The 19,808-nt window shown below is 41.8% G+C and overlaps 1 protein-coding gene across 4 annotated transcripts in view; it reads left to right on the top strand.

The window, feature by feature from the left end:
* The first annotated feature begins 1,466 nt into the window (after positions 1-1,466).
* Positions 1,467-19,808, top strand: part of LOC135488978 (adhesion G protein-coupled receptor A3-like) — a 73,870-nt gene continuing 55,528 nt past the window's right edge. For 3 of the 4 annotated variants that reach the window (XM_064774017.1, XM_064774013.1, XM_064774016.1), the window contains exons 1-2: positions 1,467-1,552; positions 9,509-9,813. In XM_064774017.1, coding sequence (XP_064630087.1) covers positions 9,605-9,813 — 209 coding nt within the window. In that variant the 5' untranslated portion in view covers positions 1,467-1,552; positions 9,509-9,604. Of the gene's footprint in view, positions 1,553-8,565; positions 8,585-9,508; positions 9,814-19,808 lie in introns of those variants that run through there. The other variant, XM_064774014.1, reaches the window with a different exon arrangement.

Here is a 19,808-nt window from a genome sequence, read left to right as displayed (position 1 = left end):
CCTTTCTGTGTATATTAGTCACCTGAAGATGGCCAGATTAGCCCCTCTGCTTCTGCCAATAGTCCCCCTTTAACCCCTCTTCTGAACTCAGCATCCAGTCCAATGCACGCACAATGCACATGGCATAGCACATGGTCAGCAGGACTGAGACATTGTATTCCGTTCTCACCTATCATTTTTTGGTGCACGTTTTTCAATCGAAAAAACGCTCAAATTATTTATAAAATCTTGTTCGCCAGACGCAGAAATACGAATAGAACACAAATATCTGAATCAGGCAACTCGACTAGGATGCTGGAACTCCCAATCGATATTTTTTTGGAGATGAGATGAACGCCCATTCGTCAAAAATGTGGGCGCCATGAAAAAATTTTGCGCACTGCACAAAAATCATGAAATACTGCATCAAAACTGAAAGAAACGGGTCAAAATATATGTACGTTTGAGCTATGATATCTTATCTATAAACTTACCGCCCAAAAAAGTCTTTACTTGTGAAAAGAAACGTAAAATCGAAGTTTTTTAGGAGAAATTTTGAAGCTCCCGCTCAGTGAATTTATTTAGCACGTGGCAGACGATGGGTGCAACCTCCTTGCGCATGACCGGAACTCTTGGGTGGCACTACACAGTGCGGAGAACGGCGTCAAGGGCCGCGTCAAATAGGCCCCGGGCAACCGGCTTGAAGTCACCTTGTGGGAAGGTTGTTGAAAAGCTCACCGTGGTGTATTTGCCTTCAATTCTCAAATGGCAAATGAAACCAAGCCATTTCACATTAACCCATGATGTGACACACCTTTGTGTTTGTAATCACCTCCAGTTTCTGTATCTGTCGTCTTGAGGGGCAGTATAGAACATCATAAACCCATTAAGGTGGCACTACACAGTGGGGACGGGGTCCGATTTGTCCCCCCCCCCCAGAGAAATAAAAATAGCCGAGATGACCCCATTTTTTCACATCAAATAAAGAAACTATATGCATTTGGCTATCTGCCTGTGGTAATGGCGTTCCCAAATCATTCATTTTGAACCGATTGAGGCCCGTTTGAAGATCGCAAACATCATGCCATTTCTTTGTCAATTATTGTCGAATTGTGAATTAAATGCAATGAAAATGCTGCAGACTTCTCTTCTCTGGATTCATATGAACCTTAAATGTATGGATTATGGTGCCTATGATGTATGATTAGGCCTCAGCAGGATCCAAAAGACTACCTCGTATCGGTTGCCGGGGCCTAGTTGACGCTGCCCTTGACGCCGTCCTCCGCACTGTATAATGCGACCTGAATATTACCTCTGCTTTGGAGAGTGGATTGTGTGATGATGTCATTGTCGGAGAGTGAAAGTCACAGCACACCAATCAAAGACGGTTTTATGGCGCAATATTTTCACATGGCGTCTTGGCCAATGGGAAGACTTCTAACTTATTGATTGGTTCTGACGTCACAGTTTAAATGGCTGTAGTTTTCATTGATGTTTGGATTACGCTCTGAAATTTGTACGTTTTCTCGAAAATTGTTGATAGAATCATCGAATCTCTGGAATTATTAGAAAGGTGAGTTAATTTACAATCCAATAGCGGTCGAAACTTAGTAATCGGTGGGCGCATTGCAGAGAAATCATGAAATTAGAAATGGTGTAGATGTTTGTAGATGATGGATGATTCACAACTTTTCTTTCTCCTTTCTGAAAGATAAGATTTTGCGATTTCTCCTTCCCGCCCTGCAACCCTGATTTTAGGTTCGATGTTATCAGTCTTCTTGATTCGGAAATCTCTTCATGTTGACCAAATCCTAGCTCTTTTCGATGAAGGATAACGCCAGTAGAAGCCTGCAAAAACAGATGTTTTTGTTGTGGATAGCGATGTACAGTGTACATTATGTACACGGATGTATAGGGGTTTGTTCTTCAGCTATTCTTAGAACTGGTACAAATGACCCCATGGTTGGGGGCTATAATACATCACTTTATGACATCTGTATTCATAAAACACGTGCTATCAGCAAAAGGAATCTGTGGTGGGTTGATTTAGATCCTGATGCAATGATAATTGACAATGATTTTCAGTAGGCCCATAACCTCTCTATTAAGGGCACACCAGGGACTGACAAGTAAGTGCTGTCCTTAATAGAGAGGTTTCCTGATAGGAGAAGTCAAATTGAATGGAAACAAAACAATTTGAGACCAAAACTAGTGTCATGACCTTAATACTCGAGAGGGTGTCCTAAATAGAGAGGTGTCCGCTAAGGGAGGTTCCACTGTACTAAAATGGTGTGTTTTTGTACAACATTGGTTTACTGTTGGCCAAGGAAAATAGAAATGCAATTAATTACACGCACACAATCACGTAGACGTAGTATTAATCGGTATCTTTATTGTTTAAAAAAGGGACTAAAGTATTGGAAGGAGCATATTAGCTTCATTGAAGAAGCTAGGGGGGGTCAAATAGGTGATCCTCAGGTAAATTACATAGGACCAACACAGTTAGGGGACTTAATTGTGTATAGTTCAGGGATTAATATTGTTGTGCAAACTTGAATAGTTTTGTTGTGCCCTGGTTGTATGTGGGATAGGAGAGACACTGATTTGGCAACAAAGTGTATCTTTTTCTTGCCGTCTCATAAAAAAGATTATCAAAGTTCTTGAAATTATTTGAATTCGATACCATTTAATGGTAACTGGATATTTTTGGAGCATTTATGATGAAACAACTGAATAATCTGCAAGTGTCTGCAAGCTCCTCAGGAACACCCCAATCATTGGAAATTAACCCTTTCATTGTCTTGCAATCACCACCATATTGTGGGCACGTTGTTATTGCTGATCAAGTCAACGACCCACCAGTGACGCGCTTATCTCTCTCTATGTTTCGCATTTGCGTTCGGTCTCCGTGTGACTTACGCGCCAATGAGTCAATGACGCGATTCACGGATGTCATTTGTGACTTGGACTGTAGTACTAAATGGAATGAAGTACTTTTTTCCTCAATTCAAAAAGTGTTCAATGCGGACCGGCATTATTCATCATGTTTGTTCACCCACTTGTCATGCCGGCAAGTGCTACAGAGCTCTTTCATCTTCCGCCCGCCATTTAAAACTACGTTGTAAAATGACAACCTGGAGTGGAGTTTGCTCCTCATCTTTTGCTCGACTGTCCACGGCGGGAAAACGTGGCACCGCACTCGAGAACTGCTCAAAATCGAAAAGTAAACAACACAATTCACGTAATCCTTTTTATGCAGATCGATGTTTCCGTGTCGAAAACTTTTGTGCTGATCAAGAAAATCTTATTCAAATAATGTGTTTGTGCAGATGCGTGCTACATTTCTCCGCGCTATATGGGTTTTGTCCCATATAGTGCGAGCCCCAGTGGAATATTATAAAACGTAAAAAAGAATTCCAAACATTTCTGGTGGCTGAACAGAAGTGATGAGGTACATATGGATTCTTCAAAAAGCATGTTTTAGAAGGATATACAGTAGAACCTCTCTATTAAGGACACCCTTGGACTGACAAAATGCTGTCCATAATAGAGAGGTATCCTGAATAGAGAGGTCAAATTGAATGGAAATGACCTATTTGGGATCAGAACCAGTGTCCTTGATAGAGAGGTTGTCCTTAATAGAGAGGTGTCCGCTTAGGGAGGTTCTACTGTACTTTGATCGCCGATGAATCATTGCAAGGAAGAGCCACCACGTAGTTTCGTTTTATGTATAAGATTCGCCGCACCACGCCAGGTGAGGTTGGTCGGTGCAGAACGCCGTGAGTACAGGTTGGCAGATTGTTTCAGCTATTGGCACAGCGCAAAGAGTTGCATGCGGCTTGAAGCATTTCTTATGTTGGCAAAGGAAGAGCTATTTTCCTGCTTCACCACTTTAATCCCTGGCATTGCTGACGAACCAGATTTGAGGTTTGAATAATGAATTTTGAGCTTTAAGCCTTCACTTCAGGTCTCGTACCATTCTGCTTGGGTACATCATAGGCAAAACTGTCCATCCTTGGATCTAGGACGAGGATTGATCATCAATGTTCTATCCATGGATCTATGATGGAGAATCTCCATCATGCGGATGCAACCATGGTTGTATCATATCTGCCATGGGCTATCATCATCATCATCATCATCATCATCATCATCATATCGGTATCATCATTCCAGCATATCATTACCGGGGTCAAGTGCAAGGGACCATGGCTTTAAATCTCATCTGACAAACCCTCGAGTATTTTGTATGTTGTATGTGTTTTGAAGAGCCAGGAATTTTAGTTCCTTAAAAGCTACGCCGGTTCAGATTCAGAAATACAATCCTGGGTTCTCCCCGGGATCGAACCCGGGTCCTACTTGCGTGGTAGCCAGCAGTGTACCACTAGGCTATGAGGCTCCCCTAATCTCCTATCATAAGACCGGCTATCGAAGAATTCTCGAATGGGTTTGTTACTGCTTATGAATTATGTGTATTCATATGGGATAAATGATGGAACCTATCATTCGATCTTGGATCTATGATGGAATTCCCATCAATGGATCGTCCATGTGTATCGCTGGCTCTACCCTTGGCCCTCATAGAATCTATGGTCAATGGGATCCATGATTCATTGATGGAGACCATTGCCTGTGTCGAGATCACACCCGAGCTCGGCCTGCCGATTCATGTAGACCAGAACATGGGAGTAATAAGTACCTTCATCAAGGATTGTATTGTTACAAGCCACATTTCAAGCTCCGGAGGGAGTCCATTGACAAACACTCAACAAAATTAATTCATCAATGTTAGCCTCCTCCACGGAACTTTCTCAAATATCTCCAATTGTCCTGCCATTCTCGCCAAATCAACATGTTTCCCTGCAAAACTATCCCACTCAATACCACCATCATGTGGAGAGAGACTTTCGTGGATTATCATGTATGTCACAGACCTGCCAATCATATTCAATTAAATTACCTGTGAGTGAGTTGTGAATGATCCACACCAGGGTGGCTAAATCGGTAAATCGCACAGGCTGCGTATGAATACGAAGTGGAATTCGATGCCAAATTACGTCTCTTCAGACATCACAAAGGTCGAGGAAGTTCACGTATTCAGACTAAAGTACATTTTCGCAAACATCGCTCAAAAGTTCAATGAAAACGATAAACATTTGGACCCCCTCCCTTCCTTGTTTTTCCATCTCTGAAAATTCCGAAATATTTGAATGTGTAAAGGAATTCATGATACTCGACTGGAGGTATTGCTTTTCTCACCAAACACCACAAAGTTTGAGCTAAAACGTTGGCCAAAACCACCTCGGTTTTCGTCAACATTTTAAGCTCTGACACCCTTGTGATTTTGGTGAGAAAACGGTGCTCCAATGCAACAAAGGTGCACACCTTCCATTCAAACGGGAGGGAGTGACATTTTAAAAGGTGGTGTTATAGAAAATCCTTATAATTTTTTCGTCAGTTTGAAAAAAATAATTTATCATAATTTTCCTGAATTGGACAAAACCGGATCTTTATATCAAGAACCTTTTTAAAATTGAGAATTATCAATTACAATGTAGTTGAATTATAATCTCATAAATTGAAAAAATCTATTTGGTTTGACAATGGCCCATTGACACTTTTGCTGATTTATGTGTGGCGTTCTTGAGCATGTCCACAAGATCGTTACAAAAATCTGTCATAAATAACTTAGTTTTTATGTTCATACCGAGTGAACTTGATTCGACTTCTGAACTCCGGTCTTACTACATGTATACCAGCACCGGGGCGGGGTGGTGTCTCCCAATGAGTGCACACCCTCGGGGCTGACAACTGCTGTCCTTAATTGAGAGGCGTCCCGATTAGAGAGGTCAAATTGAATGGAAACAACCACTTTGGACCAAAACTAGGTTGTCCTTAATAGGGAGGTGTTGGCTGAGGGAGGTTCTACTGTACTTTGATTATCGACAACCTGGTCAATTGATTGTAAACTTCATATGAGGATTGAAGGCTTATTCGCGGCTTTGAGTGCCCTCGTCACGCAGCGACATTAATTATTCACCTGATGTGGCCATTAGGGGGCGTAGCGCCACGCCACCTCTTTATTCCTCGATCATAATTCTGATGAATATTTCATCGCGCAATTGTCGAATGTTTTGAAAAGGTTGCAAGGATTCGATATCGCCACGTAAATATTGAGGTTTGTTCGACAGGTGACATTATAATATTGCTGTTTGATTTTATTGGTCACTTCAATGATTGGATGCCTGATGAAGTGAACACAAAACTGACAAAATCTGTGCAGAAACTGCAGCAACTGCCAACAGTCTAGATGGATAACAGCCTGAATAAATGGGGACACAGTTCATAATTACAGTGGACCCAGGAAAACATAAATGAGTTTACGCAATGCCGTGGTGCAGTTATCCACGCCCGCAACTTTGCATGTATGAATTTGGTTGAGGTTGAGTCACCCCTAAATCATAGTCTGCCACTGCAACTTTCAGATCTATGGTCCTGCATCCCTGCTTCTACTGCTTCATTCCTCATCAATTTCATTGCTTTGTATAAAATGTGGAAGCCTGCCTTCACGCTATCTTCAAAGGCTGGCGTACAATCCACAGATCTATTTGAGCTCGTTTTCTCGTATCTCTGGCATTGAGTCATCGAGTGGAAGTGAAAATCTATCAGATACGAACCTAGCGCGGTACTTGTTAGCTACGTAGCCTATCTGAATTGTGCATGTAGCGGGGTTGTAGCGCGGGGAACATAGCAGAGGAAAGTTGCACTGCAACTTTGAGCATTAACGCATTGTTGTCGGTGGACACCAAAATAAGCCATAATATCTTAAATGTGAATCTATCAGACCAGATCCTAGCTCCGTACTAGGTAACATATCTCAACTGTGCATGTAGAATTATAATATAAGACTCTAAAAAAGATTTTAGTGCATTTGAATATCACATTCTAGGCTGGGAAATGGGATTTTATTTGAATACGTGGCCTTGGTAGGTTGTGTAGCATGTCCGGAGATGCTTGTAAAGCATGAGACTGAATGTGGGAAAGGGTCACTCTCGGGGCTCAGAAGGTCCTAAAAAAAGTTTAACTGTATTTGAATATCACCTTTCTGGCTGGAAAACAAGAGGGTATTTGAATGCCTGTGCTAGGTAGGCTACATTGTATGTAGCATATGGCTGTCTAGTTTGCAGCTTGTACCATGAGAAACCTGGGAAATGAACATGTAAAGTTTAAGCTGGAGAATTAACACTCCTGTTTCTGGTTACGGATTATCTTTTAGAATGTGGAATTGATTGATTTCGGAAAGAGTTCGTGTTGCCTGTTTTCTGTGCAGCTGAGGATGTAGCTCACCTTGTGCTAAAAGGTATGCTACCGGCGTCGTGTAGTGCTCATGCTGTCACTGAAGTAAATCGTGAAATTTGGTAAGGAGTTGATTTTTGCAAACGCATTGTTCGTTTAAAGGGTTTTCACCCGTCACAAATATCCACCTCCCAGAAGACAACAGTTTTTCAGGAAAATTTAAAAAAGGTTTTGGGATGCTGAGCTTGGAGGTTTTTTTCAAAGGGGTGCTTACAATGTACGTATTGGCCGGTAACCTTGAAATTTTTTGCAAAAGCTGAAAAAGTGATATTTCTAAGAGTGTAGGATGTCCAATCTTCATCACGATAAAAGTACTAGCATGACCAGTAAATGAATTTAATTGCTCCATTTATTTCTTTGAACTGCCATTTTCCCAGCAGATTCCTCCAAAACCTTTGTCCAGGTCCCGAGAATTCTTTAGTCGGGCCTATCCCGATGACCCCAAGGGATCTGTCCCGGCTCAGAGGAGGCCAAATCGCAACACGCTTGCATGCGATGGGTGTGCGTCCACCAGAAATTATCAGAAATATCCAAATTTAGACCGAGTGACAACCATCACCGTGGCAGGCTGACAGCTGCATAGAAAATTTTTATTATTCGCTGAATTGTCGCAGGAGGGTTTCACAGAGATCGGCACCAGACCCACGGATCTATTGTCCATGGTGCAAGTTCATGATAAACATTGATTGTCCTGAGCAGCAGGATGCGCCCGGGTGTCCTGTGTCCGTCAAAATGATTCCGTGCACCTCTTGGACTAGAGTTCACCCACCTTGCCTGTGTATGTGCTTTGGACACCAGTGCACCTCCAGTTGACAGTTTTTGTTACTTCGAAGGTTATTTCACGTGAACTAGACTGATATTCTTAATCTTAGCTCGAAATGGACTTAACCGATACTTAATTTGCCAACAATAGTCCTATCTTGTCCGTCATCCCAACTCTCCGTGTACGCTGAAGTGCGTTCACGTCGTTTGTCCGTTCCCGTGTAGAATATGACACCTGATGTGAACTGCGCTATTCTCCAGGGTGGATGAGAGTGCATTCGACGTGTGTGTATTAACGGTGTGTATTCATCCAGTGTGGACGTTGCACACTGTATCAGTGTATGCTATTGGAACAAGCGATACAGGATTAAGGCTGTACTCTATGCCAGTGTAGTTTTGTGATTTCTTTCTTGTGATTATATTTGAATGGTTTCCAGTGATAATTGGCTTGCTCTGTCAATTTCCTGTGGAGGATTACAGTGCGTAGGTGAGTGTAACACTAATCGGTGTTCTGGTGTTCTCCACTGTAAGGGTTGACCAGAGGCACCACCATTTTGGGTAGAACTTGAAATCCCAAAGCAATTACAACTTCTTTGAAATAAAGTGAATGCCAATTTCAAGGTTGGGACCAAATGCAGTGTTCTCAATAGAGAGGGTGTTCTATTAGTAGAGAAGTGTCGCTAAGGGAGGTTCCACTATACATAAACATGAATGCAGACCTGCCAACCTGTTACGATTTTCCGTATTTAGTACGGATTTTGGCCGAAAAACGCATTTTAGTACGTCGTTACGGAATTGCTATCAAAAATACTATTTTCAAAAAAAAGTTCGATTTTTTTTCGTTTCGTCGATTTCGTTTTGTTGATATCTGTGCACCGCCAAGTCTCGCGCAAATCACATTAACTTTTTCAAATACATTGGCATTATGATACTGCCAGCGTTTCTCCTGCGTTGCGCACGACTCACTCTCAGATTACAATATGGCGGATTTCGATTTTGACGGCTTGAATTTGATGTTCGCACGGAGATTGGACTTTATTAGTGCTTCTCAAGGAACAAAAAACCTACTGAAAGTTTGTGATAATGAGAAATTTATGTGTTACTGAAAGACCCCCCCAAAATACTGAAAAAGTGACAAATTCAGGGGGAAAATACTGAAAGGGGTATTTAGGGGTTGGCAGCTCTGTGAATGTACAGTGGAACCTCCCTTGGTAAACGCCTCTCTATAACAAACAACCTTTCTATAAAGGGGAACACTAGTTCTGATCCCAAATTGGTTGTTTCCATTCAATTTAACCTCTCTTATCAGGACACCTCTCCATTTAGGACAGCACTTGTCAGTCCCAACCCTGGGTATCCTTTGGGTTCCACATTTTTTTGTTAACGACTCTCGCAATCTTTCTATTTCCAGATATCGTACATGTACATGGTTGTCAACCCATGACGCCGCCCTCACCAGAATGCAACAATTGGTGGCCCTATCACAACGACCCCTAGAGGCGTTAGCATGAACTACTTATTCGTATTTCTGTGGATATCGACATGTATCGCCGTGGCTTGTGCTTGTCCCCCACGATGCACCTGTACTACGATGAGGTCACGTGAGTCGCCCATCTCACAGGGGCGTAAGGTGGTGTGTGCAGGCATGCCCAATGCCCAGTTTCGGTCCCTTGAGGAGATACGCTTGACCAGTCTTCCTTTGGATACGTTGCAACTGTAAGTATATTTTCCATTGCGATCAGCGTCCTCTTGCAGTCTCCACCAAGGGGTTGGTTGGGTACAATTGGTGTCCTCTTGCAGGGTCTATTCCAGGTGGTACAAAACATTGAGTACAGTCAGTGTCCTCCCTATGGTCTCTACCAGGGGTTACGTTTGGTACATTTAAAAAAAAACATACTGTAAAATCTTAGAAGCTTTTAAACTTTAAAGCACACTCAAACAAATGATTTAAATCATTGTGTACATGTATGTGCGACAAAAAAACTCTCGTCTGCAGGTAAAACCTGGTTAAATATTGATCGCAGGATGCTGCGATCACTGATTTTAGTCACAGCTCACTGCGATGACCACCGCAGATGAGAGAATATCATCGCATGGGATTCAGATCGCAAGTTGCAGCTATTTAAATCAGTCATTTGCGGGTTGCTTTATAGAGCAGCCCTCTAGTTGAGAAACTGTGGTTAAGTTGTCAGTCATTGATGGTATCAGATGGTGAACATTTTTTCCCCAAGTTGTGTTCATCATCAATTTCAGCTTGGTATTCCATTTATTTTGTTGCTCACAAATGTAAACATTTTCAACATGCATGCTCTCGCCATTTAACCCTTCGATCTGAAGAATCATGTTTTGGGCAACTCAGATTTGTTAAAGTGGGCATCGCTAGGCTATATGGTTTGTTGGACTTGCTTGAAACCCCAGTCATACCACCACGCTTTCTCTAAAGTCCAAGGTAAAATATACATTCCAGAGTAAGGCGAACCCGAGCAATGAGGAACCGGCGCGATTTATCCGCTGCGTGGCGCTGCAATCGATCATACCAAAACTCTCCATTTCCAATGCATTATCATGTTATTTCTGAGCCCGAAAACGATCGCTTATTTTCGACCGATTTCGGCAACGTTTGCATCTTCCTGTTTTAAATCTATTGAGCTATCAGTTTCTTAAGATAATTTTGCGGAAAATATGCACGATGCCAGTTATTGGGCACGTTTTCTGTTGTTGAAATCCTGTGCAAAAATGTACGCAATGGTTTCCCGTGATTGACCTCATGCGACGTCAACAACCAGAAAATGACATCATGGCGTCAGAAGGTACAATCGATTGTGGCGCCGCCACTGGCATTTATCTTAACGCCGGTTCCTCATTGGGAATTTGGAACTTCTACTGAATATATAGATATGTACCCATTTACCCATTATTGGACCCAAAATGGTACTTTCCATTCAATTTGACCTCTCTTATCAGGACACCTCTCTATCAAGGACAGTCCTGTGAGTGTCCTTAAGAGAGAGGTTCTACTGTAACATGCATCGCTCAGTTTAACTGTGTTGGCGCTGCAGCTTTCTCGCTTCACATGCAGTTGCGCTGGTCACAAACGTGATCAACTCTGCATCCGATCAATCAATATTCGATTGCGAGCTGAAAGATGCATGCAGTCGTTAATAAATGCGTGTAGACCTAAGTCATCATTTGAACCATTCAGCGGATATTTATACGCACAATAAGTCGTTGACATCATGACATTGTGCGTGCGTTATTGGCTCCAGTCAGGGCTGACATTGAGTTTCGTGTTGGTGATTACGGTAAAGAAGAGGTCGCATTCAGCAAATTATTGGACACACTATGGATAGACCTATAAACAAATGTCATAGCTGCGGATCTTTCCCAGTTAACAGTGGATGTGTACAGGCATGGGTTGCAGAGGGTTAAAGAGAACAATCTTTGCTGCATCTGCAACGCAATTGTTATTGTATCACGGATGTTGAACATCTGCAACTGTTTCATGATCAAGAAGAAGCTGAGGTCTGCGATGGCGTAATGTAACGTAACTAAACATACATGCGACCTCATCCTCCGGGCAATCATTTCTTCATCTTGGATCGTAATTACCCATAATACAACACTGTAGTTGAGGTGAAAAATGCGGGGAAAAGTGCAGATGTGTTTGATCTGCTATTACATGTACATACTGGAAACCGTAACAATTTTGCTGGCTTTTTTCACGGGTTTCACTAATAACCTAGATTTGCAAAAGTATTTTTTACTGGAAAAGCTGAAGGTAATTTCCTAATCTGTTGAAGTAAAAATTGTGAATATTTTATTTTGCAAATTGTAAAAATAAAACAGTGCGAATATTTGGCGGTTTGCAGTAATTCTTAGCATAATAATACAAAGTTTAACTTATACTTTTACCTAACTGCACCTAAAGAATGTCATAGTTTAAAGATAAAGTTTTCACTGGCAAGTTGGTTGCGCCAGAATGCATTGCATCTGACAGCCTGGCACATGTAAAAAGGCCTGGCCAGACTCCTAAGATCAGAGGTCTCACAGCCAGCATTAGCCATAACATGGTAATTAACGTATCCTTTGATTACAACCTATAATTGCCTACTGATTTCCTGATTACTAATTACCTGGTCACAAAGAGCAATCATCGCACCTATCATCGTCAGAGTCATTCTGTGGCGGTGATTGCGCAATCTCCTTACCAAGGTGACAAGGAAGCGCGGGAGGGAGTGGATATTAGAGAACGGTGTTAAATTAGCTTCTCTTGCAAAGAAATGAGTGTGGCAATCTAGTGGTTTTTGGCTCACCGTAGGCGAGTCTATACAATACCGCAGTGTCCATCGTCGTCATCTGTATCCCGTTTCAAAAACAGTGGCACGTTTCTTAACCGCTAGGGCTATGAACTCTGACACTGAATTTCAGTCTGATCTGATTCTTGACTTGGCCATCAGGGGGCCAAAAGTGGAAACCTAAAAAGTGTGATATCTACTCTTTAAGTGACTCGATGCATATTAACTACAGAATGCCTCCCAACAGAATCACTGCATCGTCAAGGTGCAATGGTTTTCTTGTTGTTTTGCCCAGTGCTTAACTGTTAAGAACACATGGATGTCCTTGTCACAACCATCACATTTGACAAGAGGAATTCATAATCTTGTTCTTGCCAATTTATCTTAAGTCTAACTTTTCTACTAACCATTTTTGTTTCAATAGTTTTGTTCTTATTAACTTCTGTTCTTGTTGGCTCAAGTTCTAGTGGTGTGCCATCCTGCTGATGAGCTCCAGGGCAGACTGCATGGGTCCTATAACAAAATCATGGACGAAACTAGTGAAGACCACAGGCAGAAATGTTTGAATTATACCAGGGAAATATGAGTTGTCCATTAAGAGTTACACCAGATTTGAATGCCAGGCTTCATTTGGTTGTAGTAGTGGTCTTCACTAGTCCAGGTTAAAAGATTTCAAACAGTATTCCACTAGCGGATTTACACTTGTTTGCTGAAGGGTCCGACTCAACAATCAACTTCGAGATGGAAGATTGAAGGACAAGCTCTTTCCATATGAAGATCAAGAAGCGTTTATAGTGAGCAGCTTCGTCTCCCCGATTGATGTAATGAAATCCCTTTTTGCAGAGTGCCAGAAGTCGACTGAGTCATGTTACCTTAGTACACTCCACCCATGTCCATTTCAGTGAAAGTACATTAATCATTGCAGCACTTATTTCCTTCTCTTTATCCATATTATCAGGGTTTGCCTTGTTGCTTTCATATCAATCACAAATTGCTCAATTTCTGGTGCCATTGGGGGTGTCTAGAAATAGAAGCCATGGCTAGAGGGGGGCTGAATCATTTGTGCCTTGTGATTGAGTTGTTAGACTAATGTATGATTCATAATCAAAGGTCCCTAAAGTGCTGTGCAAACAAGCAATTTTTGTTGCAGCGAGCTTCGATGGAACCATGACAATGTGACGATTGTGGCTGGAGTGCGTCTGATGATTGGTCAAGTTGCTATCACCAATCAAGATGTCGTGGTTTTGTCTTGGTGACGAAAATTGCTTGTTTAAAGTTTAAGTATATTTTTTAGTCACTGATCTCTGTGTAATGTAGTAGCTCGGTTTGACTTGATGTCGACGGCTTGATTCAACTCCCTTTGCTCGGACAACATGGACTAAGAACGATGTTCGGACAAAGAACGTGTAAACTGATCCTGCTCCAAAATCTTAAGCAGCGGATATCGCGTTACCCGTTGTCCGAAATTAGGCAATGAAATTGTATGTCTTTTTGACTGCTATGCCTAGAAACAATAACACAAAACAATATTAGCTTGAAGACGTCAACCAGTGAAAAAATAACCTTGTTCTCGTTCTAGAATAAAATGCTGAACTTCTCTGCCATGTTGGCCCCACTCCTTAAGTCGAAAATAAATATTGCATTTGTCGATTTAGAAATTGAAGTGTGTGGAAGTAGCAGAAGAGCCGGATAAGAGTCTTGAACTTCGGATGGTATGGGTAACAGAATGTCATTGCAAATGTCAGATTCAACAAGAGTGACTTTTTAGTGCATTAGGCGGATCAAAATAAGCTCAAGTTTTCTGACCCGTACCCGCGTTTTGCTTGGGTGCAGTGAGGAAAAAACAAGGAGAGTCATAGCCTCGTAGCTACCACACAATAGGGCCCGGGTTCGATCCCGGTGAGAACCCAGGATTGTATTTCTGGATGAACCAGCCTGGTTCTCAAGGAAATAAAATTCCTGAGTAGCTTACGTTGACTCTACCTCTGGCAAAAGTCGACTCACTAGGGTAATAAACCCAATTGGTGCCTCAATTGTAGTGGCACACAAAATGCCCATCTCGCCTTGGAGGAGTAATACCCGCTGGAGAAAGTCACCTCGAAGAACAGAGCAAAGGCTGAAAAACAAGAAGAAAACAAAGAAACCTGCCTTAAGTGTCAGGCAGACTGGGGGACATGGGGAAGGGGGTACAAACCAGGGACCTCTTGGTGCCGACATTCCGAACGCCTCACACTGGCCCTTTGTCTTCTCTGTGTCAAATAGCACTGTCAAGACAGGACGGTGATCCAAAAATTATTTTCATTCGGCCTGACTGATGGAAATATTCAATAGATCCAACAAGTATTTTTCATGTAAACATCAGTTCAGCTGCTATGAGAAACAAGTACCCTCATTAGTCTCGTTTTCACGACAACGCAAATATTCTCGAGCACTTCCACCGGGACCACCAACTTGGTGACTCCCGTGTTTCCAACGGATTCTTGCTATTCTTACATTCTGTTGTAATCGGAGCCAAAGTGCTTGCATCCACAACAGCTATATTTTCCTATTATTGGTAATGTTTTAACTCGTTATGCCTGTTTTTCGTAGCGTTCTGGCCAAAGGTATATGTACTTAGTGGCTCTAGGAAAATTCGTCCCCGGAAAATTCGTCCCCGGAAAACTCGTCCCCGGAAAATTCGTCCCCTAGGAAACTTCGTCCCCGGAAAATTCGTCCCCGAGGAAAATTCGTCCCCGGATAATTCGTCCCTGAGGATAATTCGTCCCTGGAGAATTCGTCCCCGAGGATAATTCGTCCCTGGAAAATTCGTCCCAGAGGAATATTTCGTCCCCGGAAAATATGTGCCCTAGGATAATTTGTCCCTGGGAAATTCGTCCTCGAAGATAATTCGTCCCCAAAAGTTGAAAGTTTCTGACATTACTTTCTAGTAATAACTACATGTACTACTTACTACTTTCGACTTTTCTCATTCATTATATCTCGCTTTACTACCCTACTAGCTAGTTACCTACTCCACTCTTTTCATAGTAGGTAGAGGAAGGCAGGCGAAGTAATTTTTTTTTTCTTCAAATAAGTATTTTTACTGGTCAGAATGAAAAAAAAGCTCTAAATTCTTCAATAAAATATTTTGCCTGCCTACTTCTACCTACTATAAAAATAGTGGGATAGGTAACTAGCTAGTATGGTAGTAAAGAGAGGTGTTACACTGAATGAGAAAAATCGAAAGTAGTAGTTATTACTACAGTCCATTCGACAAGACTAAAGAGTCTTAGAAAGTAAAGTCAGAAACTTTCAACTTTGTAAAATATTCTGGGGATGAATTATCCTCGGGGACGAACTTTCCAGGGACGAATTATCCTCGGGGACAAATTTTCCGGGGACGAATTATCCTCGGGGACGAATTATCCTCGGGGACGAATTTTCCGGGGACGAATTTTCCTTGGGGACGAATTATCCGGGGACGAATTTGCGGGGACGAATTTTCCGGGGACGAATTATCCGGGGACGAATTTTCCTGTAACCGTACTTAGTTGAACTCGGGAATGTGACCGGATCACATTTACCAAAAGATAGTGGTGTTGCAACACTAGATTATCCTCAGGGTAGGCCTGACCAGTGCTCTTTCATGGTGTCAACTATGACACCGACTGCTCGGGGCTGTGTGACATTACTATAATTTCTGATCACGCTATTTCTGTTTAGTGACACGAGGTCAGGCATGTACCTTTGGCCAGATCTATCTGAAGAAACACTATACAGGGTGGCCCAGAATTATTTTCCCTCACACAATGGATGCACAATAGAATTCTATTGTGCAAGGGAAAACCTTTCTGGGCCACCCTGTAGAGAGGTTGGAGGAACAGACGAAAAAAGCACCCCCAAATGACCATGACAGCATTTGATTCCTTTAAGTTTGGTGTGACAAATCATTTTTCTGCCCTGCCAACATGACGGGCCGTGAAAACACCATATATTTAAAAAAAACAATGTTTGATGGTGGACATGTGGTGAAGGGTTAAGCTGTCGATTAACTATAGACATGCATTGTTCACGTAACCATGGCACCGATAATGCCATTTTTTCCCCAGGTTCACCCTTGCGATGTGACCACTCATTCATTGTTTTGAGACCAATTAATGCCAAGAGCCCGCCTTGGACGACCATACAAACCGCAGCGAGACTCGCGATTACGATGGCAACAACCTCTCCAGTTTATACAGATGATGGAGGGGAGAAAATCGTGCGTTCTTGAACATCGGTGTTATTCGCTTGTTTGATTTGATTGATTGGTTTTGAATAATGAAATAATTGGCGGTGACGTTGGAAAGTGCGTCCAAATGCTGATCAGACACGACAGGCTGCTCGAAGGATCCTTCATACTTTCCTAATGGCCCTTCAGGCAAATTTCACAGCTTCAACGTGGCAAGTTCTTTTTTTGCAAAAATTAGCTACGGTTTGAGCTTTTTATAGCAGCAAATCATTAACAATTCTGCGGTGGCACGTGGAAGAGTTTTCAATCAACTTGTGATCGGAAAGTCATGGGTTAATAAAGGCTCATCCAGTGCCACCATGTACACTGTTTAAAGCCTACGCTGTTTGTTAAAATTTGAAATTCGTAATTGAATTTGAAAATTTCCAATTATGTAAATATGTACCGAATAAAAATTCAACTTTGCCGTCGTGTAGACTGATATGCGCATACTATATTTACGAAGTTTCGGCAAATTTGTATGCATGATAACTGCACCAGCATTTCACTATCCTGACCGACCAGTAGGAATAGCGTGACCCTTCAACTGGCCTGGAACAGCCAAGAGTTGTGCAGTACGTGAAAAGTTTCCGGTACCCAGTAATACACATTGAGACTGATGCACAGTAAAAAGTGATCAGAACTTTTTTTCAAGCTGGACATTTTATTTTGCATTATTTGGCAAACGTTTGTTGTTGTTCGGTCACAGGTGGCAGTGACGAAAATCGCTTTTTCGTGCAGCATTTTGCACCACCCAGGTTAAAAAGGGTAGAGTCAGGAATGCCTAAGTTGTAGAGCCAGTTAAGCTCATCTGATATCTACTAAAATTTTTCAGGATAGACCAGGCTTGAAGGGTTAAGTCAGATGACACACCCCACTAGAGTTGATATTTAACGACAAACCGAAAACTTTGAAAAAAATTCAAGTGATTCCATTTGAGAGCACTTTTGTTGTGCACATTTCTTGAATTGGCAGTGAATAGGAACATTTGAGAATTTTGACAACCATTCTTAAAAGTTTTGATCGGCAATTCAGGCAGGAAAAGTTCACAAACATTTGGCACAATATCCATTTTGGGGATTAAATGTGCCCGCCTTCACAGCTTGAGTTCTTTCACAGGAGATTTGTCAGCTTTGTCCTGTGGGTAATGGAGTCCCTTTAAGGAGACAATATGCATTAACCCTTTGAACTTTCACACTATAAAAACCGTCACAAGGAATGTCATAATGTTGGAGCTTTGATGTGAACAGTACATATTGACAAATTTAATTGACACCTGTCAAATCATATCAATCAAATTAAACAGCTCAATCATGTTTTTCAATAATGAAATCATTAAGAATCAAAATGACACATGTCCTTTTATTTATTTTTCATTACGATAAAGTGACAACATGATTGATGAGAATAGATTGATGTTTTTATGACGGGCCATTTTACACATTCAGAATTGGATGATGTGTTGTCATACATGGAGATTGGGCAACATAAAACAAAAGCTTTTTACATCGAAATTATATTTTCTCATACATTGGAACCTACCGTTCTGGACACCTCTCTTAGCAGGACAGCTTCCCTATTATGGACAGTGGTTTTAGTCCCAAACAGGTTATTTCTATACAACTTGACCTCTGTAGTCAGGACACCTTCCTGTTAGAAACAGGCTTTGTCAGTTCTCAAGGGTGCCGTCCTTGATAGAGAGGTTCTACATCATCATCATCATCATCATCATCATCATCAGCATCATCATCATCATCATCATCAGCATCATCATCATCCTCATCATCATCATCATATACACCTTTCCAGAAATGAGGCGCTGAGTGTCCGAAATAGTGATGTCATAAGGGGAAACTAGGCCTTATGGTGGAGGGACAAGGGAGATAGTCATGGTTGACCAATACACTTGAATGCCTTTAATGATGGACAAGGGGGAAAAAGTTAGTTCCAATGCAAGCCACCAATTTCGGGAAGCATGTATAGAACAAGCTTCATATCTGATTTTGCCTGAATTAATTTATTTTGAAATTCTCTTTAGAAATCATTGCTAAGACCTCCTTTAGTATTTTTTTAACTGAAACCATTACCCAATTCACCCAGACGACTCAAAAACCCTTTAAGAAGCATTTAATGTCCATAAAATTGTAAAACTTTGATCTTTTTCAAAATATCGACCAACGAAGTTAGCGTCTGCAAGAAAATGCCTGTAAATCAGTTGCCAGTGAATGCACTGCAGTGCATGGCGAACAGAAATTTGAAGCATTAGTGTAGGAAATGTTTTAGTTCGGCTAAGCACACAAACCCGAATCACATCACGCTTGGCGGTCCAACATAACTGCCAATCAAAATCATTGAAGCTTAAAACATTGGGCCGATGTGTACGAAGCACAAGGCCTATTGAACTATGCCTTGTACAACCGGTTTAAACTGTTACAACTTTGGAACGATTAGTGTCAGATTATTTTAGCAATGGCGTGTACGACTGCACTTGAACACCTCTTTTTCAACGCAATTTAGGCCCTTGATATTTTCCTTGAGGCTATGGCAGGATAAGGTTGTTGTATATATTGGCTTGGCAGGCCGCCACATAGGATTCATTGGTGTGGGGTTCACACTGATCACCATGATTAACTATTGCAGGTTGCAGCAATAAAAGTCCCTTGTCTGTGGGGTGCTTCAGCTGAAATGTTCTGGAGCCTGACCAAGGACAAATCACTGTACACACAACTTCTGTCTTGCCAAGGTTTTGTGATAACACATTTTCAGTCTCACCTGTCTGATAGTTCTGCCTCCCTGAGAATGCCGTGCAATTCTACAGGGGGTCACAAAGGTCAAGGTTGTATCTGGGATGGCCGTTACTCATTCTCACGAGGCGGAACGTTAATGAGCGCGGATTGTCGCATCTATCGATAATCAATTATCCACAGCTAAAGTCACTTATAATTGGACACAATAAATTCTATAGACGGCACAATGGCGTCTGTCAATTGGAACGATGATTCAAATTTTTACAATTTTCGCAGTGGTTGTTTTGGCGTGTTAAAAACAACCGTGTTGTGCATAGATAAGCAGGCGTGGGTTTGCCACATATTCGCATGACGGCGTCCAGACGTAGATGAGATATCGGGTGATTACCCAATATTAATTTTCTCCCGGATATTGATGAG

Source organism: Lineus longissimus, chromosome 6, assembly GCF_910592395.1.
Source record: "Lineus longissimus chromosome 6, tnLinLong1.2, whole genome shotgun sequence".
NCBI lineage: Eukaryota > Metazoa > Nemertea > Pilidiophora > Heteronemertea > Lineidae > Lineus > Lineus longissimus.
Note: the sequence above shows the minus strand (reverse complement) of the source record. Positions and strands in the feature narration are given on the sequence as shown.